The sequence below is a fragment of the Plodia interpunctella genome, chromosome 5 (assembly GCF_027563975.2).
Source record: "Plodia interpunctella isolate USDA-ARS_2022_Savannah chromosome 5, ilPloInte3.2, whole genome shotgun sequence".
Lineage (NCBI taxonomy): Eukaryota > Metazoa > Arthropoda > Insecta > Lepidoptera > Pyralidae > Plodia > Plodia interpunctella.
Genome location: NC_071298.1, coordinates 2,538,455 through 2,563,857, shown reverse-complemented (window position 1 = coordinate 2,563,857; position 25,403 = coordinate 2,538,455). Strand labels below are relative to the sequence as shown.

The 25,403-nt window shown below is 35.3% G+C and overlaps 2 protein-coding genes across 3 annotated transcripts; both read right to left on the bottom strand.

The window, feature by feature from the left end:
- Positions 1-12,681: 12,681 nt before the first annotated feature.
- LOC128670296 (uncharacterized) lies at positions 12,682-18,723 on the bottom strand. Of its 2 annotated transcripts, none has more exons than XM_053745858.1 (8): positions 18,571-18,723; positions 17,968-18,066; positions 17,627-17,774; positions 16,966-17,102; positions 15,286-15,346; positions 14,437-14,548; positions 13,141-13,236; positions 12,682-12,776 (listed from the first exon to the last, which is right to left on the bottom strand). In XM_053745858.1, exons 2-8 carry the CDS (start codon positions 18,056-18,058, stop codon positions 12,714-12,716), a joined length of 708 nt encoding a protein of 235 aa, XP_053601833.1. In that variant the 5' UTR covers positions 18,059-18,066; positions 18,571-18,723; the 3' UTR covers positions 12,682-12,713. The 2 variants fall into 2 exon arrangements, with proteins under 2 accessions (XP_053601833.1, XP_053601834.1); XM_053745859.1 differs by lacking the exon at positions 18,571-18,723 and adding an exon at positions 18,443-18,568.
- A 1,831-nt stretch (positions 18,724-20,554) lies between these two features.
- LOC128670294 (uncharacterized) lies at positions 20,555-24,557 on the bottom strand. The gene is made up of 8 exons (XM_053745856.1): positions 24,539-24,557; positions 24,234-24,330; positions 23,170-23,338; positions 22,697-22,836; positions 22,426-22,486; positions 21,805-21,916; positions 21,300-21,395; positions 20,555-20,841 (listed from the first exon to the last, which is right to left on the bottom strand). Exons 2-8 carry the CDS (start codon positions 24,310-24,312, stop codon positions 20,794-20,796), a joined length of 705 nt encoding a protein of 234 aa, XP_053601831.1. The 5' UTR covers positions 24,313-24,330; positions 24,539-24,557; the 3' UTR covers positions 20,555-20,793.
- Positions 24,558-25,403: the final 846 nt, after the last annotated feature.

Sequence of the window (25,403 nt, the reverse complement as noted above, 5' to 3'; positions counted from 1 at the left end):
ATGGAAGTGAATAGAAATAAGTAGTATTTTTGTATTTAGATTCCATTTGCAAAATTATAGTTATAGTATTTCTGTTTGCCAGTGATAGAGCGTGAGACGCACGAGGTATGTAATCTGTGAACTACTGTGCATTTTCCAACGACCACTGCTGAGAAGAAATGCCGAAAGGACTCATTTAAACAAGTCCTTGTCAGGCCAGAGGGGCTTCCATTCTTACCTACAGTCAAAAAGTATAACATTGTGATCCAAATATATAAACACTTTCATGCTTAAGTAAATACCTACCTGAATTAGGCTTATAATTTAGATATCCTTATAAGGTCCTATAGAACACAATTCCACAATTCTTTAGTTCGTTTAAAATGCAATGAAATCACACGAAATCCCACATTGCAGATGCGAAAATTAATTTTTTTCATCTCATACCTAATCCCCAGCGGCTGTGTCAGTTAGTCCGATGTAAGTCCTAGTTGAGCGACTAGAACTTACACGATGATATGCGACGCTGTGTGGATATGACTGGTTTATAAGCCCGTCCAGCTGCGCCAATTCAATATAACTACAATAACGGTGTGCCCACATGCCCGCTATGCATGAGAAAGTTCACCAATAAGATTGGCTACATACACCCAGCGAGTTCAAAATCGTTGAAGTGGTCGCCATGACCGAAATCGGTCGGACATCATGAGTACTTACTGCCACAACATCTAGAGGTACAAAGTGAACAAGATATATATTGTACATTTTATACCGAATGTTAAAAGCGTTACCATTTTAATTTATAGATCTATACTATTTTTATTTACATACGAAGTGTATGGAAGATGGTATGGTGATGCAATTCCACATAAAGGATAGGCCAAGCTATGGTACTTTACCTTGGCATATCCTTTATGCGAAATTTCAAATTAATTTATACAATTCTAAAAATATTTTTCAGTTTCGACCACATTATAACGCTTACGAAAACCTACTTTTTAGGAGTGTTTATATTAACTGAAGCTTCACTTAGAGGATCTAACCAAAAATTCTCAGATAAGTTTAAAGAATCTGTGAAAACACTTACATATTTTAAGAACTTTGTCTAGACTTATTTATTATTGTTTATTACTAACTTTTGTCCGCGGCTTCGCCCTCGTGTATTTCCTGCGTCCGCTCATAATTTGTTATTAGAGAATAGAGATATCTCAGGTTCTAAGCAACGTAGGTATCATGATGACATGGTGAAGAGAAGACTCCTGGGGCAATCAGAGATCATATCTTACTCCAGACAGGCTAACTATCAAAATCAATACTAATAAGTGTACAGTCAACAGCACATCAAGTTATTTTGTATGAACTTCTATGGCGCGGTAATAGCGGTGCGTTTGCAATGAATTTGAGTAGGTTGATGTGCTGTTGACTGTACCATAGGCGTTGATGCGAGTATTTCTCCGCAGACGCATAATGCAGTTTCACTTCAGAAACTTAAAAAGTAGAACGAGCAAAATATCACAATCAGTAAAAAAAAATGAAAGCAATAACGGCTTACAATTTGCGCTCGATATTTTTACTTTTTTCGCTAAAACCAGAGTGATTATATAGAACAGAGCCGTTAAGTTGGAAACTTTAAAAACTTGGTTTCGTTACAAAAAATCTGGCTGAGCGCGAGTCGGGCCTAAAGCAATATCGTGTTCCGTAGATATAGTAAAGAAAACAATAAAAACAAAAATCACTTTATTGCCACGCTTAGTATTACAATAGTTTAACATATTATAATATTTATTTTATTTTAGAGATAAGTTTTGTAATAACAAGAGGACAAAGGAATGTCTCAGCTTCTGTTATCGCCAACACGAATAAGAAAATATTTTAGTTGATTGGACAAAGCGAACTCGATTTTGTATTTATATCATGTCAAATCAAAACATTTGATTTGTACTTACATACAGGTTACATATCAGAACTAACGTACAAATATTGGATATACTTATATGAGGCACGGTTTTTAGGCTAGTTCCGGTTATAAGACCGGTTGTATAATTACAGTCAAAACATCAAAATTTGCAAGTTTATTTTTGACGCTGACCCCGGGCTTCGCTACGTCACAGCCTCGAATGCAACTGCAAATGAAATACCTAAAGAATATTTCTTTCTATAATACTAGTAGAAGCATTCACGGCACTACCGGACTCGTTTAGTCCGGGAGTGCTGTGAATGCTTCTTAATCAAAATATGGTACGGAAATTCCGAGCACGGTTACCTGCTGAAGTCGCACGCCTCACGTCTCTGACACAGCGTGGGACCTAGTATTAAGTTATATTTTATCATATGTATGTTAGTCTGTAAGGTACATATTATACTAGCGGCCCGTCCCGGCTTCGCTCGGATAAAATATAATAAATTATGCACTTAAATCCGGATTTTGATTCGGGGTTTTTTAATACATAGTGTGATTCCTGAATCATACTATCTACTAAAAAACCCACATCGAAATTCGTTGCATAGTTTAAGACATATGGACAGACGGACAGCGGGAAGCGACTTTGTTTTATACTATGTAGTGATGGGCTTATGATATTGTAACTTAGCCTAAAATAAAGATATAAAATAAAATCATAAAAACAAACAATAAGTTGGTTCTTGTCGAATAAGGACCCCTAAAAAATGAGGGAATGAACTCAGCGAAAAGGGATATCTGGGTCGCCCAGTGTTCGTTAGGGAGGCGTGATTAATTAATCTTAGCCTGAACATGGAAAGGGTAGAAGCCCTAATTTAATTTCACTCCATAGAGGCATCACATATATGAAAAAAAAATATTTGTTAATTTAATTTAATAATAAAAACACATTTGCTTTTTCATCAGTTCCCTAGTTTATTAATATCTCATTGTTGAGAAACTTTTATGAACACATCCATTGGATTATAATTTAGAACCGATGTTTGCATCAGTTGGACTGTAATCTGTTTTGTGTGTTAAATAAATAAATAAAGAGTAAGAAAGGGATCACACAAGAGTTCCCTTTCTATCTTAATGTACCTTAAAAAGGGAAACAGGTAGATAATATGTCAAAAATCTCTTAATACTATTACATGTGCTCGTCCAAATAAAAAGGGACCTTTGTTTTGTATTTATTGGAACAACGACAATAAAGACCTAAGTGCCATCTGCCATAAGGTTCCTTTTGATTTGAACGACCACAAATACATATATCGGTAGATTATAATGAATTTTAGTTCAGCAAACTCTTAATTCCTAACTTTTCGATAACTAGATGGCTACTTGCTTGTCGGTATGTACTTGTGTATGTAGTTGGCTACTCGACTGGTTGACTATCAGTTGTATTAACACATCTATAAGTAAAATATTGAGAAAGATCAAGTTAGCCTTTCTGTGTGCGGTTCTCAGAGCGTATCGAGAGCTGCGGCCGCGCTGTCATTACGATTTGCTTGAAAAAAGACTCATTTCCAAAATCAATCTATACTATTATTATAAAGAGATGAGAGTTTGTGAGTTTGTATGTTTGAGGCGGGTATCTCCGAAACTGCCGAACAGATTTCAAAAATTCTTTGGCCATTAGAAAGATACATTATTCAAGATTGCTATAGGCTATATTTTATCTCAAAATTCCCACGGGAGCAAAGCCCCGCGCAACATCTAGTCATTCATAAAATTGACATTACCACAGTACAGATTCTTCATACATCATACATCTTCTACATTTTAAAGTCAGATAGTAAAACTAATTCTTGTCTTTGTTAAATATTTGAAAAATTGTAATGACAGCGCGGCCGCAGTTGTCGAAACGCTCTGAAAACTACCCCTATAGTGTAAACTCTCTGTACGTACAGTGAACAATACATCAGCGTACCCAATTTAATTAGAAATTCACCTCTATTACCGCGGCAGAGCTCCATGTCGACATGCGATTCTATGTACATTGATTAATGTACCAGAATAACGTAGTATGCTAAGCAAACATCAATTTTCCATGTTATCTCCGCCATCCCCATACAAACTAGCGCCTCCTATCGGCCGATGTCCACATTGTTTCTATTGCGGTATAATCGGATAACGTATTGCAAACAGGCCGGATCCATCGCTGGTAATTCGCAGCTCCCTCTGAACACTGAAGCATATTTCATAGAGGTGACAAATAAAAATGGCGAATAACTCAGACCTGAGTTAGAAGTTAGAAGATTTTAGAACTGCGTGCGTAGTGCGACTTTACTATTTACATGTCATCATCGAGTCGATTCGCAGTGATTTGTAGCTAACCAATCACAGTACGCCAATGTGACGCAACGCTAATCACACCGCAGTGTGATTGGTTCGCTTCGTCTCACTTCGAATTGACTCGATAGTGAGAAGTGAAATGCAAAGCCGTACTTCGCCGTCTGATAGACGCTTGGTATATAGAAAAAAATATTTTGTATATAGATAGCGGTATCCTTAGCAACTCGTTCAACCTATCGTGTATGAGTGCAGGACTCTGTTGGAGATAGAAGAAACAGTGTTCTTTCTTGGTCCAGGCTTTTTAAGGCTTCAATTGTGCACAGTTTTATTCCGTTTTACCATTAATTTCTTTTTTATGTACGGATGCTATTTCTGTGTACATATCCTTACATATTATAAAAATAATCCTATCGCACCTTTCTGTATGAGCACGATGAGCTCAAAAACTATATGTTCCTGACAGGAATTCCTGAGGAAGGCTTAAGTGTAATTCATTATGATTTTACCCGAGCAAAGCCGGGACCGGCCGCCAGTTTTATAATATGTAAGAATGAGTATCTAACTAATTGCTTCGATGAAAACAAATTGATTTAAAATCGCGTCACTTCTAAACATTAACTCCGATACAGAATATTGTTTAGCGTGAATGTCGCTTATCCTCGCTTTGCGAAAATTCGGGGCAATTTGCAGCTTGTTTATGGGTTTTGACGATAAATGATATGAATAGAAAGGTCTCTACAGCTGTTCTGTTTGCTTAGGTGTTAGTTAACATTTCTATAGAGGCAAATAAAGACACGATGAACCGTTTGGAAAAGTAGACCGATCGTTCCGGAACATATTTTTACTTAAAACAATGTTTTTTTTTTTACGCACATATATTATATATTTGTAATAAAATCCTTTATTGTTGCATAATTTATGAAGATGACTTTTAGCTGTCGCGAATAAATAAAATTAAATTAAATTGTGATAGTGGTATAATGTGAAAGTGTGGTGATTTCTCTTTTAAAAGCACATTTGGGACACGTGTAGAATATAACCTGGGATAACACATTAGGTACCGAAATTCCCGATTTAATATTATGTTACTAATTTCTCCTAAATATAGCACTCCTTCTCCTCTAGCACTCTACTATAAAATCTGCACTAATCCTGAAAAACAAAACATAGTAGTTCGCGCGAAATCGTTGCCATATACTATCGATCGAGTCAGTGCGCAGTCATAAAAATACAATTCTATTTAATTCTCACCTCATTTCCCAGTACTATGTCACACCGGGCGTTCACTGGTATGAAGTATATTTATTATAAGGCGTTCTAAACAGTTTTATTCTCTTAAGTTTTTCTAATAAAATACATTTAATTTTACACACATACCATGATAGCCAAGGTTGGATATGTATGTTACAGCTAAACCCCGAACTGCGGTTACACCTAGTTTTAACCGGCTAGATCTAGATGCAGCAGATCTCAGTTGGTTACACATAAGTGTAGCCTGATTATTTTCGACTAGACCTAGGGTTTAACTGTTATCATTCCGGCTAAACCTAGCCGGTAAAGCCGGTCTCAAATGGTTACACCTAGACGTTACTTATCCTGGGTTTAGCCGTTATCATCCCGATTAGATCTAGATGCATCCGGTATCTAATGGTTATCTAGATTGTAGCGTGCTTATTACAGTAGGGATAGTAACAGCTTAATTTAGATCTAGCCGAATATATGCTGGCTACACCTTGGTGTAACCATATCGAGATAAAACCGAAGTCATAACCAATTATAATTAAATTATAACTAAATTGACGACCTCCGTGGCGTAGTGGTCACCACGCCCGCCCGCTATCTGGAGGTCCTGGGTTCGATAGCATATTTGTCTATGGTTCTTGGTGTGTTGTGCCCGTTTTTGTGTTTGTGTCCATCGGAACCGCGATAGTGCTTTGTGTGGGCCGTTGAGTGTTGTTCTTTTATTTTATTATTTTTATTTATTAAACCTAGGTATACTTTATCTGCGACCGGCTGCACCAAGGTCTAGTTGGAATGATAACGAGTTTAACCGAAATTATAACGGCTAAATCTAGATTTAGTCAGACTTCGAGGTTTAGCCGTAACATGGATATCTAATATTGAACATCGGTATATTATTGCGTGGAATGTTACATTCCACGTGCTGCCGCCGGCGACCGCTCGCGGTTTGTGATAATTAAGCCTTTATTAATTATAGCATTTGTGGTATGCGGTCCAAGTGGAGGCACGCATCGGGCATGGGCGGTGTGTGTTATGATTTTAGTTAAGGCGAGACATTAGCAAGACTCAATAAGATATTTTGTTACTCAGTATTTTGTTTTGATTAATTCAGTATTTTGTTTGCTGGCTGGTTGGCTAGGTCCTTGGTAGACATTTGAAGTAATTGTTTTTCGAGGATTTGTTTTAATTTAGATAAAATACCTTTACGGTTTACTGCATCAAGCGCAAGAACTAAAGCTTGTGTCAAAAACGTATTTTTTTCTTAAATAAACGTGTTGCATTCCGGAAGCGCCGGCAGAAGGGAATAACTTGATTAACGTTGTGCATTTTTGAAGTGTTACGAAACAACTAAATATAAAACTTCAAATAGTAAAAAAACAAGCGAAATCTAAAACTTATTTAATATAACCAAACGTTTAACAATAAAACGGGAAACGGTCTAATAATACGCCTTAGCCTTTTTATACCCGACACAAAAGAAATTTGGGATTCAATGCGAGAGACTATATTTGCATCGCAGACCGTATCTCGTAAACTTTTGATGGGAACGTATACGATGTCTTTGTTATTGTAAGGATCACTGGGAAATTTTAAGGTGAAAGCCGAATTAATGTTGAGGAAAAGGAAATTGTGACAATTAAGGCATTTACCTAAAGGGAGCTTAGTTAAAGTAATGTTAAACAATTAATAATAATTGTTCTTTGTCACTGTGTCTTAATGCGTTAAGTACGGCGTCCTTGTGTTCGTATTTGACAGAGTTTTTATACATTTTCAAGATTAATCAAATGATTAGGTATCTACGTAACTCTTCATTTTTCATCTTCTTCATTGGGTCAGCTATAGTCAGTTGTTTCTGTCAATTTGCTTTTTGCTTGCTTTTGCGAAGACTTTTAATAACTCGAATATTGTTGCATTGTCATTACATTTCAGTTTTTTATATTCATATTTTATGAAATGTATTTTTGCATGAAATTTAAAAATGAATCTACAACTAATCCTGCGAATTGTGTATTCTAATTTAAAAACACAGGAAATATATAGATCAGTGAATGATGAATAATTTTAATATATATATTCTAAAACTGTTTTATTTTCTAATAATGCTATACCGAAAATCCTTGAAAGAAATCTTCATCAAGATATTTTATTTATTATTCAACATATTCTTGAGTAATTATTTACAGTAAATATTGTGTATTTGTTAAATTATTCTAATAAAAACATACATCATAACTACTGAAGAATATGTAGAACAATAATTAAAAGATTTTGATGAAGATTCCATTAAAATATTCGGTCTGTATAATCTGAGAAATACATTTTAAGTAAATGACTGTTAATCAGAATATTACAGATGACGTAGATAAGAAACGGCTGAACTGAAAAGACCTCATTTTCTTAGAATCTCATTTTCGGTAATTGTCCCTTTTGACGGTATTGCGGCAGGTTATTAATAAATCGTTTCTTATTATAATAACCGTTATGTTGGAATCGAAAGGCTTTTCGGGCAATTCAATTCATTTCACATCTTCATTATAATGTTGGTTCTTGTGAACAAGCTATAATTACATATGTTGGGACAAATCACGCAGATTGATTTAGCCCCGAATTTAGTTCGAATTTAGTTAGAATGTAGTTCGTTGTGTTATGGGATACTAACTCAACAATACTATATACATATATAGATAAGTGACCAGGGGACCAAGGTATATAAAGCTTAGTCAACTAATAGGAAAAAAACAGCATTCGCTAAGAGGAAAATTAGAACTGAAACTTAAAATTTCAAATGTATTTTTTTAAGCTGACTTGTGTGTCACAGCCGTTAATATGTCCACACACTTCTATTTAGTTCACCTGTCCCGTTGTCTACAATCAAATCTTGCAAGTTAGATTGCAAGTTGACATACAGAGCTGAAATTTCCCACGTTGTCGCTTCAGTTTCCACGACAATGCATTATTATGATAAGAATAAATAAATAAAAATAAATATATTAGGACAAATCACACAGACTGAGCTAGCCCCAAAGTAAGTTCGAGACTTGTGTTATGGGATACTAACTCAACGATACTATATTTTTATAACATATACATATATAGATAAACATCCAAGACCCGGGCCAATCAGAAAAAGATCATTTTCCATCATGACCCGACCGGGGATCGAACCCGGAAAGAATGATATGATGGTGCAGCCCGGATCGGCTCCAAACGGGGGAACTCCTCAACCGTTTACAGCACGGACTTGGGTTTTTTGTCAGACGTTAAAAGCCATAAGATCTCTCTGACGATAATACAATATTGTGTCAAAAATGACATTTTTGAAAATAACTTGTTACATGTAAGGATTTCTCTCATAAAGGAAATTTGGGATAAAATATTGTTAAAATTTGTCAATTGGAAGCGGAGGTGGTGTAATGGTTAAGGCCTGTGGATCGAAAGGTCCCAGGTTCGAATCCTACTCGTGCCACATGAGTTTGTATACCAATCTGACTCATGTATAGTAGTTTTCATCGACCACCACTCGCTTTCGGTGAAGGAAAACATTGTGAGGAAACCTGAACATTGGTTGATTCTTATTAACTTGTGTGTGAAATGGAGAAGGCAATGGCAAACCACTCCACTAATAATGCCAAGAAAGTTGTTGTGTGTGTTTCATTCCACGTAATAACCACGACCCTCAGTCGTGAGAAATACGACTATAAAGAAGAAAATTGGCAAAAATATTTTTGCGAAACTCTACTGTTTGATAAACTTTTACATAACACATAGAAATACACCAACGGCGGACTTATCCCATGGACGGATCTCATCCCACTCAACCGTCAGTAATAAATATAAGTGCCGTCATTTCTAATTTTAAAAAGCTTTTCCTTTGCCTTTTTTAAGTGGAAATTAATTAAGAAGTAAACGGGCACAGATCGAGGAAAAATTAAATGAACATAAACCGTTTTTAATTCGTAAATTCGCTAATTAGGGATTTTAAGTACTGTACTCTGTAGTTGTGTAAGTTGATTTATGAGATCTGACATACCGATTCTGGAAAACATACCTTTAATATTAAATATAATTATCGGGATGAAAGTACCATGTGTCCATCTCCTTACTTGATAAGTATGCAAAATTTCAAGAAGACAGGTTGTGTAGACACGCTTGAAGAGGTATAACAAACAAACATACTTTCGCGTTTACAATAGTGTTGACCTGAAATCAAACATAGGCAGGCTCTAGTTGCTAGTTAAAAATAAAGTATTAAAATCTAGGCGATAAAAGTAAAATATAAACATACGTTCCAAAAAACACTGCAACTTGAAAATTTTACATAAAACTAGCATCCCGTTCCGGCTTCGCTCGGGTAAAAACATAATAAAACATCCCCCCTAAACCTCCGATTGGTGAAAACCGCATGAAAATCCGCGCAGTAATTTTCGAGTTTAACGCGAACAAACAGACAGATGCGGTAGGGGACTTTGTTTTATAACATGTAAGGATGCCACACAAAGTCGTGGTTTACAGCAATGTAAACCACAACTTTGTGCAGCAGATGTACACAGCTAAAAAATTCAGGCGACACACACACACTCTCTATCTAAATAGTAAAAAAACGAACTCCGTGCCATGTTGAATAACCGTTTTCAAGCGTGAATCTAGCACAAAAATGGTTACGTACAAGATAATTTTGACGACCGCCGTGGCCTAATGGTCATCATGCCGGCCTGCTACACTGGAGGTCCCGGGTTCGAAGCCCGATCAGGTCAAGATGAAAAATAATCTTTTTCCGATTGGCCCGGGTCTTGGATGTTTATATCTATATAATGTATTTGTTATAAAATATAGTATCGTTGAGTTAGTACCCCATAACACAAGTCTCGAACTTACTTTGGGACTAGCTCAATCTGTGTGATTTGTCCCAATATATTTATTTATTTATATTTGTACCGTTCTAATGGTGGAAGAATTTTTTAAATCGGTTCGGTTCGGTAGTTTCGGAGATTAGGTACCCGCCTCAAACTCACAAACGCTTACCTCTTTATAATAATAGTATACATGTCCTAATAATTTTATGTATAAAATGCATATAAAAACAAAGTACCAGAAGTAAAGTACAGAAATGAAAAAGACACAAAAAAATTGTGAGCGTGTTACAGATAAGTGACGTCTCAATATTTTTTATCTACGCAAATATAAACTCTTAACCACTAAGGGTGAATTTCACGACTGTTTGAACGCGGCGTATAAGCGAAAGAATCTTTTTTTAAAATTAATCATTTATAAAATTAACATTGTACCAGTACTTTACTTATTTTTAAAATAGGATAATTAAATTGATTACTGTGTGTGGTATAATTTAATAAACACTAATGATAGCCACGGAAATGAAATTCACCCCTAACCGGTGTATATGCAACCGGTCAAGCAATTGTTTATATATCGTGTCTTGATTTTGGGATAATGTTATCTATGGGTGAAAAAAAAATTTATGAATTGAGTGAAATTAACGGTGTTTCTCGTCATGTGATCGGAATTAATCATTTACAGCATTAGGTAAGCACCTATTTTGTTCTTTTTAGCTTTTATTTCATTGCTTAACAATTTTAATGCTCACACACTAGTAACCTAGTGTGTGAGCATTAAAACTGCAGGCGTAGATTTATTAGACACTGTTGCGTTACTGAGTAACTGACTGATAACGCACAGCCGAAACTACTGAGCGTAGAAAGCTGAAATTTGGTGTGTAGGTTCCTAGGACAGTCTAGGGGAACACTAAGAAGGGATTTCCTGAAATTCCCGCGGGAAACATACGAAGTTGTGGGCAAAAGCTAGTCAACAATAAAATAACAGATGCAAGGGTCGATTCGTTTTTTAACTCCAAATAAAACCGCCCAAAATACGCGTACGTATACGTAAAGATCAATAATGTCCAATATCCAGCAGGCGTTTCATTAATGCGGCCATAATATTTACACGTAAACACGCAACTTAATCAAAATTTTACGACAGTACATACCTCGGTTTTGTAGCCGACTCACAAAGTAGCAAAACACAGAAGAAATGAGAGATTAGTAGCTTCGAAATATGTTTTTTTTTATGTCTTTGACTCATGGATAACTTCCATTTTTTTTTTTTCATTGAAATAATATTTATATTGCTTTGTGACTACTTTCAAAGTGTAAACTAGTAGTAAAACCTGTTGGGCAATGTAATAACTGTATAATATTTAGTTATATGATCATTTTGTAATATTTTAAGCCTGTTTGTTTTTTCAGATAAACAAAAAATCAATAGAGTGGATTTATTCACAACGAACCGAAGCCAGTAGACCAATGTATAAGAAGTTCACCTAATACTAGCCTTTGAGACAAGACTTTGTATAAGTAGGTATCAATACCTCTTATGTATAGTAGTTTTAATGGACCAAAATACCTCTTACCTTACGAAGTCGAATATTAGTTTTAATAGACCACCGTTTCTGCTGAAAGAAAACATCGACAGGAATCATAGTGCGACTTTGCTATTTACATCTCACCATCGAGTCTACTCGCAGTGAGACGCAGCTAACCAATCACCGTGACGCAACGACAACCACACCGCAACGTCATTGGTTCGTTGCGTCTCATTTCGATTCGACAGTGAGCAGTGAAATGAAAACCTCTGCACACTTTTAGACTAAATTTTTCTTATCTTCCTTTACATCTGTTACCATTTGAATTTAGGAAACCATTTTACGCACTGATGCCCGAATCAAGTTTGAGGGATGAAGATTAATGGTGTACACACAAGACTCAATCCATATTTACATCTAACAGATTCACCTGTCTGCGTTCGCCCTTCATTTGATTTCACTTTCCTTTGTTTTTGAGGGCAATATAGCTCACACGGGAATCACACAAATAAAATCGAAGTGTCTGTCGGTCGTTTGTTCAATCTCCGAAACAGCTTATCCGATTCCGAAAGGTTAAGAAACTTACGGCGTACAATATATAGGGTGGTTTTTATCATAGAAATTAATCCCTGAGTGAGTTAAATGGGGATGCAAGTTTTTATGAAACTTCATCATTTAAACTTATATGGGTACACACACCATCAATAACAATGCAAGGCAAACTAAAATGATCAGTTAATGTTGGACACCAATAGAAAACCGTCTCCGAAGCAAATATGGACTTTGTAATATGTGTATACTGAGGAATGAGACCTTATCGGATAAGGAAAACAAAGAAAATAAATATTTTTCGTGGTATTTTTTATTCAGATTAATTTAAGGCAAGGCTTCTGTCACAATGTCTCTCACTATGGTGCTAAGGAAGTCATTGATTTCATCCTGGGAAAGAGAAATGGAAATAGTTATATTACAAAAACAAATTGCATTATAAATTAATTGAAGTTATAAACAGTGCCTGTCATACCATGGCGTAGCGAAATCACTGTTAAAGCACACAGTTAAAGTACAGTAAAAAATACTTAGGATGAGGATACTTTTTTATTATAAAACAAACTCCTTTGGTCTGTCTGTCTGTTCGCGATAAACTTGTGAACGGATTTTCAAACAGTTTTCATCAATAAGAAGTGTATATATATAGATAGGTGCCTGAGGGGGGTTTATGTAAATCATTTATCACGTTTTTACCCGATTAAAGCCGGGACGGGCGGCTAGTTAAATATAAAGCCTCTATTATGATACTAACCTCGTAAAATTTTACTAGTTCTGGCACCAGGTCTGCCAAAAACCAATTAACGAAATCGCTAGCTCCCTCGTGTCCAAACATCCCAGTTACTTCAGGCTAAAAAAATATTTACAATTGTTAAGTCATACATATATTACTAATAAACGAAACTCAATTAGTAATTTAAGAAACTGGATAAGAGGTAATATTTACGAGTAGACAGTGATTGGTTGGAAAGTAAAAAAAATAAATTTGAGTTTACTCAATCTATGTAGTTTGTCCGTATATAAATATGTATGTGTCATGCGTTTATTCCAAACTAGAATCTATCGATCTATCGACAACAGGCAGTCTTAAACACCGCGCCGCCGCTTTGTTAAATATTATTTTTATGATTTATTAGAGATCCATCATCATCAGCCATGTTATCGTCCCCACTGTTGGGCTGCTGGTCTTCCATATGGATGAATAAGGAGAATGAACGCTTAGTTCAATGACGGGTCAGCTCAGGGTTGGACAGGGTTAGCGCTTTTATAATGTACTTAGGTACCTACCTAACTGTTTTAAACCGCAAAAATTATATTCAGGGTTTTAATATTAGTAAGTATAAATAAATCGTATGGATAGTTATATTGTAATCGCATCTTCTCACGAAGGTAGCAGGTGAAAATCGGTGGTTGTCCTTCGGGGCAACTTTAAGCTGAGCTGCTGTGGCACACATAATGCATGTTTAGTTTTAAGATTAGTTTTAAGTATAGTACAATCTATTTGTATAGTGTGTGTTACAGGAGAGCAATATTTTTGTGATCTATCTATCTTTATATCTACCTAATCTGTTTGTTAGAAACTGTCAATAAATACTTTTTTATTCTACATTTTACAGACAGCTAGTGTTTAACCGCGGCTCTGCTCGTTTAAACTTCGGTAAATGTTTTTCTTCGTATTAAAATTGGATTGGGATAGTTGAATGAAAATGAAAATGATAGTTTTTTTATTAGCATTAAGCGCCATTTTAAAATATACACAGCGCCATCTAGTGTTTTTATATTTGGCGCCCCATATTATAGAATATAGGTTTTTCGCAAATCCCGATTTGCGCTTTTTCCGGATTGAAAGATACTCTTTGTCCTTCTCCATACTTAATCTACTCTTAATTATACATGCAAAATTTCAAGAAATTGGCTGAGTAGATAACTCGTGAAGAAGTAACAAACAAACTTACTTCCGCATAAATTATGTAAAGAGCTCGAATGCTCGAATGAGGCCACAACGTGGGCCTAATTGTGATTGGTTAGTTGGTTAACAGAGAATACTAACCTCAAAAGCACCTAGAGTGAACCGGACGTCACAATGTGTTAGTGTGACCCCACTAATTATTCCAATTTGTATGGTGAGGTCTGCTGTTAACCTCGGGTTGATTACTTTGACACTAAAAAGTAATTTGTTTTTTTTTTTTAGATTCTAAGGGAGAGTTGCACCGTCAAATTTGTCGTTGAATTTAACCGGTGCGCTGATGACGTTTAGATAAAATCGAAATCAAATCATTTATTCAGAAATTAGGCCATCACGGGCACTTTTTCACGTCATATTCTAAATTAAATGATATTTACCAAAGCTACAAACTACTAGCATTTCGGAACAATCACAACTGAGAAGAAATACCGAAAGAAACTCATATAGTATTGGTCCGTATCATGCCAGAAGGGCTTATCGTATTTTAAAAATAAATGTATGTATCATATTTTATCAGTAATATAACAAGTACACAATAAAGTACATGGTCAAAAGGTATACCTACTGAAACATATTATGATTGTGATCGAGTGCTGATGAAAAACAGCGTACTTTGCGTTTTTCTGCGCAGGTTTAAGTTAATGTCAAAGTCGACGGTGCAACCTAAGTAGGTAATACATTAAATTATATCAACTTGAATCTAAACATGTTGTGATTGTGATAATTTAACATTTTCCAAATAAAAAAAAATATTAATAAATTTAAGAGTAACGTTATTTATCAATAGATTAATAAATCGTTAGATATTTGTTATTACGCTTTCAAAAACTGTTTTTCCCATAGAATTCGGCTCGACCATTACCCGTATGTATTTTTTATGGTCACTAAAATAGGAAATAACTATTAGTGTTACATTATAAGTACATTACATACCCCGCTCTACCAGTTCCGAACACGTTGTAACCCAATGCTGACACAGAAAGATCGTAATATTCTGAAAAATAAATAAACATTATTATAGTTTATTGTTAAACACTAATTACCAAAAACAATTGAAAAAAAAAACTAAAGAATTCCTGTTTGTCTTCTGGTCGTGTCTGACATTAGTATTTTTATTTATATATTACTGTCATTAAAGCGAAGCTACGGGAAAAAGGTAGTCATAAATCTATACTATTATTATAAAGAGGTAAGCGTTTGTGAGTTTGTATGTTTGAGGCGGGTAATCTCCGAAACTACCAAACCGATTTCAACAATTCTTTCAGCATTAGAAAAGTATATTATCCAAGATTGCTATAGGCTATAAGTATTTTATCTCAAAATTCCCACGGAAGCGAAGCCCGGGCTACATCTAGATGATATTTTTTTAAGTAAGTGTAAGTGTTTGTTACTTAAACAAATCAACATAATCTCACGCAGCATTCAACATCTCTGTTCTGTTCTCAAAAAAGTTGGTAAAGTCAATCTATATGATATCCAATTCATATATGCCAATAAGTAAATATATTATTTATAGGCTCAAGTGGCTTATCATTTCGTCCAAACGAATGTCAGTGAACTTTAAAATAATAATAATAATACATTTAAGGTTAGACTACATCAAAGCGAAGAGAAGGTAGTTTCGTTATTGCTTTCTTTGTATCTCCTCTCCAACTAGAGAAGAACTTGGAATGCCATAGGAAAATATAATTTACAAGATGTTTACCCGCGACTAAACATAGAATAGTTACTTGTTTTAATGTATTTTCAGCCAATTAAGGCGTCTTTAGTAGTTTTTTCAACATAATTTTCATAGAAATATTTGGGCCCCCTCTATATATTCTTATGGGGGTTGATTTTTAATTAAAAAAATGTAGCTTATATTCTAATAATTAATCAGCGAAAAAGACAGACAGTATTTCCCATTTGTAATTATATTAGAACTGGACCAAGCCGCATATTAGAGCCACCGGCAAAAATACGACACGAGAATGTGCTACACTGATTGATTTTATTAAGTAGTATTATTTGAAGTTATTACTTAGGTTGCTTTTTCTTTGGCATTTTTTATCTCTAAGGCTTAGATATTTAAAAAAATCTCCTAGCCCTTTAAATCAAATATTAGTGCGTTGAGTGAGCCGTACCGCAGAGCAGACAGAAAATTACTTCTACTTATCGTAACTTGTTATTGAATATAGATGTCTTCTAATACACCGCTTTATTAATTGAGAAGTTCAAAATGAATAAGTTGAAATATATTTTAATTAAATTTAATTATTACGGTAAACGAGTAAAATGTGGAAAATTGAAGAAAATACTTTAAAAAAATAAATATTGGCTGGATATTTTTTTTAGAATTAACTCTGGATCTATTTTGGACATGGTTCTTTTATTTGATTTTACAGATTATAAAATATAATTTACAGATAACTATCGGCCCGTCCCGGCTCCGCTCGGGTAAAAACATAATAAATTATACACTTAAACCTTCCTCAGGAATCACAATGGTGAAAACAGCATGACAATCATTCATCACGGCATTTGAGTATATCCCGAACAGACAGACACGTTAGAGGACTTTGTTTTATAATTTATGTATGGATAATTAGGTTGTATAATCTATTTTATTCTTACCGCTATCGATGTCTATGACAGGTATGTACCCGGACAGGTGAACATAATTGACAAGCAACCACGCCGTGACAGAAAGCTCATCCACATCGAAGGTTCCCAAGTTCTTCACTGTCGTATCTTTTAAGTGCAAGCGTGCGCTGAAAAATAAGTACAATAATTCACCTAATCGTTATCACTTACGAACTAGACCTTATGAGGTAGACAGATGCCTAAAGACAAAGTTTAGTTGAACTTATTGATGGAATTGAGATTCAAATACAAAATTATTCAATTTAGGATTATATACTTTAACTCGCATCGTAAACTAGCGTTATCATGTAATGTAACATTAACACTTAAAAATCCATAAAATGCTTATACTCGTAGAGATGTGTCGGGGAAATTTGCATCAGAATAACATGAATCGATCGCCACACGCGCGGCCGGCGAGCGCCATTCATAAGGAGCGCCTGCGACCTCGTCGCTGCGCGCGCGCACTTTAAGATGCGTACTTATATGACGTCAAAAAATTACTAGTCTACTGCCGACTTGCAAAGATTCGTAGTTATTCACATCAAAAACTACTTTACACTAAATCTTCTGATGACTTCCAAAGCGCAGGTGAGTAAGATGAAAAGTGATAGGCTATCTAAGAAATATAAGTATTCAATCACTGTCATACCCAGGTAGTGGAATAATATCATCATTCAGGACCAGCTCGTCAATAACCAGAGGGTCCAGGACAGGTAGTTCATCTGAGCCGTTGTAGATAGTGTCCCTAAGGTCATCTAGCAAGCCCAAAATTATGCCTTCTATTAGGCTGGGGTTGTCTGAAAGAATTCAATGATATCGAGTGTGTTGTTGCTAACACTGGTGTCAGATTTTATTCAAGTCGCGTAAAGATATCTGACATGACTTTTACGACTACCGCGAGTGGCAAGTAGAAAAGAGTAGTCACGAAAATCATTACATAGTTGAAATAATTCTTGTTTATTTGATGATACCCTACTTAATTTTACTTACCATTCCTCAAAATATCTTCAATTTTATTGCTCTCCAACGGTAGGGCTGCAGCTGCCCAAATAAAAGTGAGACATATCCAGATTATCTTCATTGTGTACCCTGAAAATTCATTTTCTATTATTGTGTTTCAAGATTGATTCTTGAAAATTGAAAATGAACGTTAAAAGATTATTTTTGAGTCTGCAACGCGTGTGTGACACCCCTGGTGCAAGCGTCCATAGGCTGCGGTAACCACTTTCCATTAGGACTACCTTTATGCCTATTCGTATTATAAAAATATATATACAAAAATACTATACTATTATATTAATATAAATTAGTATAAATAAGTAATGATGACTTCCCGCTATAATTTACCTTTTCTAGTGGAACGTCACATATTAACATGGTTATTTCTTACTAGATGTTGCCCGGGCTTCGTTCCCGTTGGATATTTGAGATAAAATATAGCCTATAGCAATCTTGAATAATTTACCTTTCTAATGGTTAAAGAATTTTTGAAATCGGTTCGGCAGTTTCGTAGATTACCCGCCTCAAACATACAACCTCTTTATAATAATAGTATAGATAAATAAAAATATATTTACGAAAAATATTTCTCACCTTATATAAAACTGCGCGATTGGTGCAGGTTGTCAAACTGACTATTGTGGATTAACTGATAAGGACATAATTAAATTGACTGATATCGATATGCTGATTACGCCATATCTTCTAGTCTGACATTCTGTAGTACCTCAAGACAAAGGTACCAGTGATGAGACTAAAATAATTACCAATGTTGAGGTTTGGCTTTTAAACTTGGTCTTACTATGGGTCTTCATATTCTCTCGATTCTCATTTGTTTGATTAATGGTATTTTATAAATTTATTTTTGTTGTACCCTCGACCACTGTTATACAGGGTTACTGGTATCTAACGCATAACCTTTCAAAGGCGCATAAGGTACATAGAGACTAACATCTTTTGTTCTACGACTTTTGTCTAAACGTAGTAAATACAAAAATTTTCCTTTGTTTAATTTGAATGTCGTTTCTATAAAACGTTAACTCTATGTTCGATTCCGCTACATAACGCTACTGTACTGTCTCGTGTTGCTTCACTATTACATAGACTTAACATGTTGTAGAATCGCAAATTAGATTGTATTTTTTTTTATATGAAAAATAAAACTACGAATCACGAAAAGTCGTAGAATAAAAGTTGCTTGTTTTGATGTACCCAAGTAGTCTTTAGGAGGTTTTGCGTTTGATACCAGTAACCCTGTATAATGATTGACCATGTTGGTCGGTACTTTGTTATATAATCGTGTACCAAATTTCATAACCATCGGTCCTGTAGATATTGCGTGAAAAAGTAACACATACATCCCCATAAACTTTCGCATTTTATTTATAGTAGAATTATAATCTAGTTAGCCACCTACGTTATGATGACTAACGGATGGATTAATACTTAATTGATTCTTGTCTAGCCTTGTTCATGGCGTTGCTCACGTTGTCTTGTGAAGTTGCTGAATTTTTACAAGTGCAACAATAAATATAGTTAATTGATAAAATCCCCCTGTTTACACGATACGACATGAAAAATGTATTATCGAAGATAATGTCAAGATTAACGATAACTGCTATATTAAATTGATGTACTTAAATTGGATTAATTATTTACTTTACTTATATGAAACACATAACAATTTATCATGATTGGTATTTTAAATACATGCCAGATTTATATTTTTTAATCAGGGTATTATTTTACCGAAAAGTACGAATGATGTCAGTGTTGCCACCATCCTAACTATATATATGCGAAAGTAAGTTTGTTTGTTAACTCTTCATGCTCTATCTACTTAACCGATCTTCAAATTTTGCATACATTTAGTTTGAAGTATGAAGAAGGATATAGATAAAGGTACCTACCTTTCATCTCGGAAATCACGCGAGCGAAGCCGCGGGCAAAAGCTAATTAGAAATAAATGTTAGCACTGATAAAATCTAGTACATTTTGTCACGTCTATTTTTTACTTATCGATGTTAATTTGACTCTCTTTCCCTCATTCTAACGTGTCCACTTACATTCTTGCCTGTGGTGCTCCAAAGCTTTGGGTTAAAACACACACCTTAAAATGTTGCTGCTTCGGCTGTAACTTAAGAAAAACTTTAAGAATGAGGCTACAGCCTAACGTCGTCTAGTCAAGACAAACATACCTACAATATTATGTGGATTTTTTTAAAATTATAAAGGTATTATGTTATCTCGATGCTATTATTGATTGTTAATCAGGTTTATCTTGTAATTGACGTCTTGCAGGTTATTTATACAATATATTGGAAGGTGTGTAGGTAAAAAATGAAAATTATGTATTGAAGGCAGCAAAAACGGGCTACATTTGTAAGATGCAGCAGGAAAGGTTTCCTAAACTGTGGCTATCCTAAAATACATTCGGAAGGCCTTTAGGATAGCCATAGAATTTCCCTGCTGGCTGGCGACGCAAAAGAGGCAGCCCCAGAACAAGATGGTTCGACGATTTAGAATTAGAGTTACGCAACGGACAGGTCAAATTTTAAAGGAGATTTAAAACAATACGTAAGCTTGATCGTGTCTTTATTGCTATTGATACAAATTAAATGTACATTTAGTTTAATTACATACTAAAAGTATTACAGTACATTTTATATGTATATACAAAAGTATGCAATTAAATACTCTTATATTGATATTCAGTCATGGCTGGTGCTGCGTTTTACTCTTATTATTCTATACATAGAAAACACACGGCTTAACCTACTGTCTTCAATGTATACAATTTATATGTTTGGAAACAACTTAGGCGATCTGCAGGATGATGTATTCCAAAAGCTCGTTGATTTCAGCCTGAAACAATTTTTCGAAACATTAATGATTTTCATTTTCCACTTTTATCTAAAAAAAATGTAAGAAACATTAAGCAGGTAAGCTCTTTCTGCGGAAGCGGTGGTGGTGTAATGGTTAACTACCTGTGGATCGTAAGGTCCAAGGTTCGAATCCTACTCGTGCCACATGAGTTTGTATAATAATCTGACTCATGTATAGGTAGTTGTTTTCATCGACCACCACTTGCTTTCGGTGAAGGAAAACATCGTGAGGAAACCTGCACACTGGTTGATTATTAACTTGTGTGTGAAATGGAGAAGGCAATGGCAAACCACAACAACTTCCTTGGCATTAGTAATAGACTAATGCCAAGGAAGTTGTTGTGTGTACATAATTCCACGTAATGACTACGACCCTCAGCCATGAGGAATACTCAAGGCTGAGGGTCGTGGTAGTGTCCTGTATGTGCTAAATCTTACCCTGTTGTTGGCGAGAGTGGTAGGCACGATATTTCCAGCGAAATTGTTGATGGCCTCACTCAAGTCACTACCCTGAACGTTCACGTTCAAGTTGGACTGGAAGGAGAAAAGATTGAATTTATTATAAGACATCAATATTTTAGCATTCAACGCATGACAAAAAATAATAAATCCATGCCATGTAAACCGTTGAAGAATTCCTTCATTGGAGCTGATCTTGGCAAAGTTATGGAAACTGAAATGACGTGTACAATTATCGCTCTGAAAGAGAAGCGGATAAAGAGACAGGGACTGGTAAAAATAAATAAAGTCTTGTGAAGTAACCTTGATAATTGACTCTATTTCCTCAAGTGAAATCATGACGAATTTATCAGTATTGTCATTAGGAGTGTTAAGAAATACAGCACGCGAAGTACTTAGTCATCATGACATGTTTGCCGATCGAGACGATGCAGTTGAGAAACAAGTACTAAAAAAATAAGAATAAAATAGAACAAGAGTATACCTCGACACCGCCCAAGGAGAAGTCGATATCGATGCTGCGGATGGAGACACCAGAAATGATGCCGATGTTGATGCGCACGTCGATGCGGACGCGGATCTCCACGATGGCCAAGCTGTGTTTCCAAATTAACATAAGTTTATCGATTTTTATTAGGGATAAAACAAAAATGAGCTGGCTTGACGTAATCAAGGAGGATACGTGACAATGGATACTGAAGACCATGCGAAATGCGAATGCGAAACTATGGTTTAGAAAATTAGTGATGGCTAGATTGAAGAATGTAGAAGTTACAGTGGATATTTTGACGAAGCATGTTGCAGAAATGATAAATGTTGCTGATGGTAAGATGTAACTGTTCTTAATCAATAAAAAAATTGTAACTTTGTCTGAAGACTTGGAGAAATTTACCTAACTACTAGAAAAACTTATTTGCTTCACTCACACAATGATTTATCCATACTTATTTTTAAAAAATTAGATAAAACATCATTTTCGTGACAAATATACCACAGATCATCACCAGATACAATAGTAGGTAGGTGATCATGAGACAATAGTTACAAATTTTGAGCTAGATAAAAATGAGTTGGTTGCTATGTCAAAATCGTCATATTTACATACCTGCCACTGACACTACCATTGAACTCCCATCCCAAGAGTTGACCATTAACTCGTGCAGTATCTGAAATATAAAAAATACATTATAATTTAAAAGACAAAAATTGTTATAAATTATATCAAAATATGACATAAAAAATAAAAGGGCAGTGCAGTAAATCTTTTATTAAATGAAGTACGAATATATATGTAGGTAACCAAAGTTTTTTACAAGTCCACATTATGCACCTTTGGGGTCAGAGGTCAATGTCAGTTTTTTATTCTAAGTACTAACCAGCACCGACGAAGACTCTGGGCAGGACAAGGGTCATTCGAAGCCTGGAGGTTAAAACGCCATAGTTGATATGTTCGATGACGAAGTCACTGAGACCGGTAGAAATCACATCCTCGGCGAGAGCCTCCACGTTGAACAGGCTATAGAAGAAATAAGTTTTATTGAGGTGCAATCAGGATCAATTCGCTATGATCTATAGGAGTTCTTCAAAGCTTAAGAACTAATTTATAATTAATTTAAATTTGACAGTAACTAATTTCCTGCTCAAGTATGGAACCCAAGAAAACACTCAATTATGTAAATAATAATTTGTTCTGTGTTCATGTCTGGCTTTGTCGCTTCTGCCAATTATCTGATATTTAAGGATTTTGAAGACTATGTAAAAGGCAAGAAAACTATGGAAACGGTCTCTGGGCTCTAATACTTATAAGGCAGGAACTGGGAATGTATTCAGATGTGAGAAAGAGACTCACTCGGTAACTGGCAGTCTGTATTCAGCACCGACACTGTCAATGTTGATGGGGTCCAGACCTGCATCGCGGATATCCTGGGCAAGACCCTCGATCACGCTGACGATGATGCCGTCGACGAAACGTTCGTTGGCCTTGACTTCCAAGTCTGTGGTGGGTTTGTCATGATCTTCTTGAAAATACAAAACAAATTGGTCAAGATGGTACGTTCAGAAGATGCTTAGCTTAATGACTAACAGATTTTTGTCATTAAGCTAAGCATAGCTAAGAAATGCTTGCCATAAATGTTAGAATCTAGTGTTAAAAATTGTATTGTGTGTAGTGTAGTTAAAAATTGATTCAAATTGATCAATTGATGGGAGTGACAACAGGACGAAGAATCTCATAGCTTCATTTGGTTTACGACTAATATCATATACCTATCTATAGATACACGTGGCTAAAAATAGATTATATTCATATAGGAGAATAGAACGTTCAATTTTATAAAAGTCTGATATCACTTGCCCATAAGTGTCACCACCACCGAAATAGAGTCACCATCTCTCTCTCATCTCGTTTTCGTTCAAGCGTTTTCTCGGTTTCTTTAACCACTATAGCGCGTCGAATTCTAGGGTTAGCTTTCCTACTTTTCCCATTCACTTCACACAGTCATCGGCATCTTTAGTTGTCACTGTTAGACCAGTGACATGCGTGTCATCTTTGACGACATCAAGCCAACATTTGTTGGCGTTGCCACTTCTAGTGGAAGCGGCATAGCTAGCCACAAATCTGTCCCTTATGTAATATGAAAGACGTTGCCGTAGCAGCGAAGGTGGCACTCCTGGTGATACTGAAAAGTCCAGGTGCAGAAGGGGCAAACCTAAGAAGTGCTAGCTTGATGTCGTCAGGGATGATATGCATGCCAAATGTTGACAACTAGGGATGCCGACGACCGCGCGAAGTGGTGACGAAAATGTAGAAAAGCGCGGACCTTGCGCTCCGACTCTCACCGGATGAGGAAGCAACGTTAGAAAATGCTCAGATGAGATAAATTCTGTATATAATAAAATGCAAAATAAACTTACCTGAGACCAGCTGGCTGAGGCCGGGTAGAGCATTAACTCCAGCCAGGAAGATGGCGTAAGCAAACAAGAAAATTTTCATTTTGATATACTTTAATCTCTGAAAATTGAATTACAAACTTGTAAATTATAGTTTGATGAGATAAATCATCATAAATCGACGCACACAATCGTTTACACGAAACGGGGAATGAAAACTGTATCTGTCTATTGGTATGTCAGAAAAGAGAAAATTGGTTAAAGTCAGCAGGTGACACTAAGGTACATTGTTTTAGAAAATAGGAAACAAAGTGAAAAATAATACATACACGATTTGTATGTGCTATTATTAAATTTAAAGAATCATATGACAGCAAATCGTAAAACATGACAGAAAATTATTAATTTAATTATATATGCAAAAATAACTGATTTTATTATGTGGTATTAAATAACTATGTATACAATTTAAAAAAGCTACACAATGCTATTTATCTTTTATTAAGTGATTAACTAAGCTAATTTTAAATAAAAAATCTATTTTATGAAATAAAATATTTTTTTAAAGATATTTTCGATATAATACAAACGCCAGTTTGGCTTACAGTATTTCGACTAAGTTTATATACCTAGAGGATTATTAGATAAATATCTGATATAATTAATTGGTTTCCTTTAACGTGACGTATTAACACATGGCGCGATTAATACTAGATAAAAATAAAATGGTAAACAATATGTATTGTGTTAATATTGACAAAAATTAAATTATTAATATTATTAAATTTAAAAAAAAAATCATACACATCGGGATCACCCTAAAACATTATGACGTACAAGTTTGATGTAGTTTTAAATATATCTCACTAGGTGGTCTTTTTGGTTTCTTCCGCGGCTGATAAGCCCAGCGTCCGCTTTCTTAGATTTTCCTCTGCACTTCGCACGGTCTTTGGCATCCATAATTGTCATACCATTGAAATGCATCACAGAATTTAGACGTAAGGCTATATGCTATCTTCCTTGATGAAATTTTTGCCCTTTCTACCACGACTAAACGGAAACGGAAAGCCCAGATATTGTGTTCTTCATAATTTGTCGGCTCAGTTTGGTTGTGCGGTTCAGTGGGCATAATTTGTCCACTTACAACCAAACTACATGAAAAACAAATGTTTTGCTGCATATTACGTATTATAA

Bases quoted from the DNA above. Each gene is read 5' to 3' on its own strand.
- LOC128670296 (XM_053745858.1), bottom strand. From the start codon at position 18,058: ATGAAGATAATCTGGATATGTCTCACTTTTATTTGGGCAGCTGCAGCC. The intron at 15,347-16,965 runs GTAAGAATAAAA...TTTATTTTTCAG, and splicing joins TGTCATAGACATCGATAGCG to AATATTACGATCTTTCTGTG. The intron at 14,549-15,285 runs GTATGTAATGTA...ATTACTTTTTAG, and splicing joins TTCGGAACTGGTAGAGCGGG to TGTCAAAGTAATCAACCCGA.
- LOC128670294 (XM_053745856.1), bottom strand. From the start codon at position 24,312: ATGAAAATTTTCTTGTTTGCTTACGCCATCTTCCTGGCTGGAGTTAAT. The intron at 23,339-24,233 runs GTAAGTTTATTT...TGTATTTTCAAG, and splicing joins CCTCAGCCAGCTGGTCTCAG to AAGATCATGACAAACCCACC. The intron at 21,917-22,425 runs GTATGTAAATAT...TTGGAAACACAG, and splicing joins AATGGTAGTGTCAGTGGCAG to CTTGGCCATCGTGGAGATCC.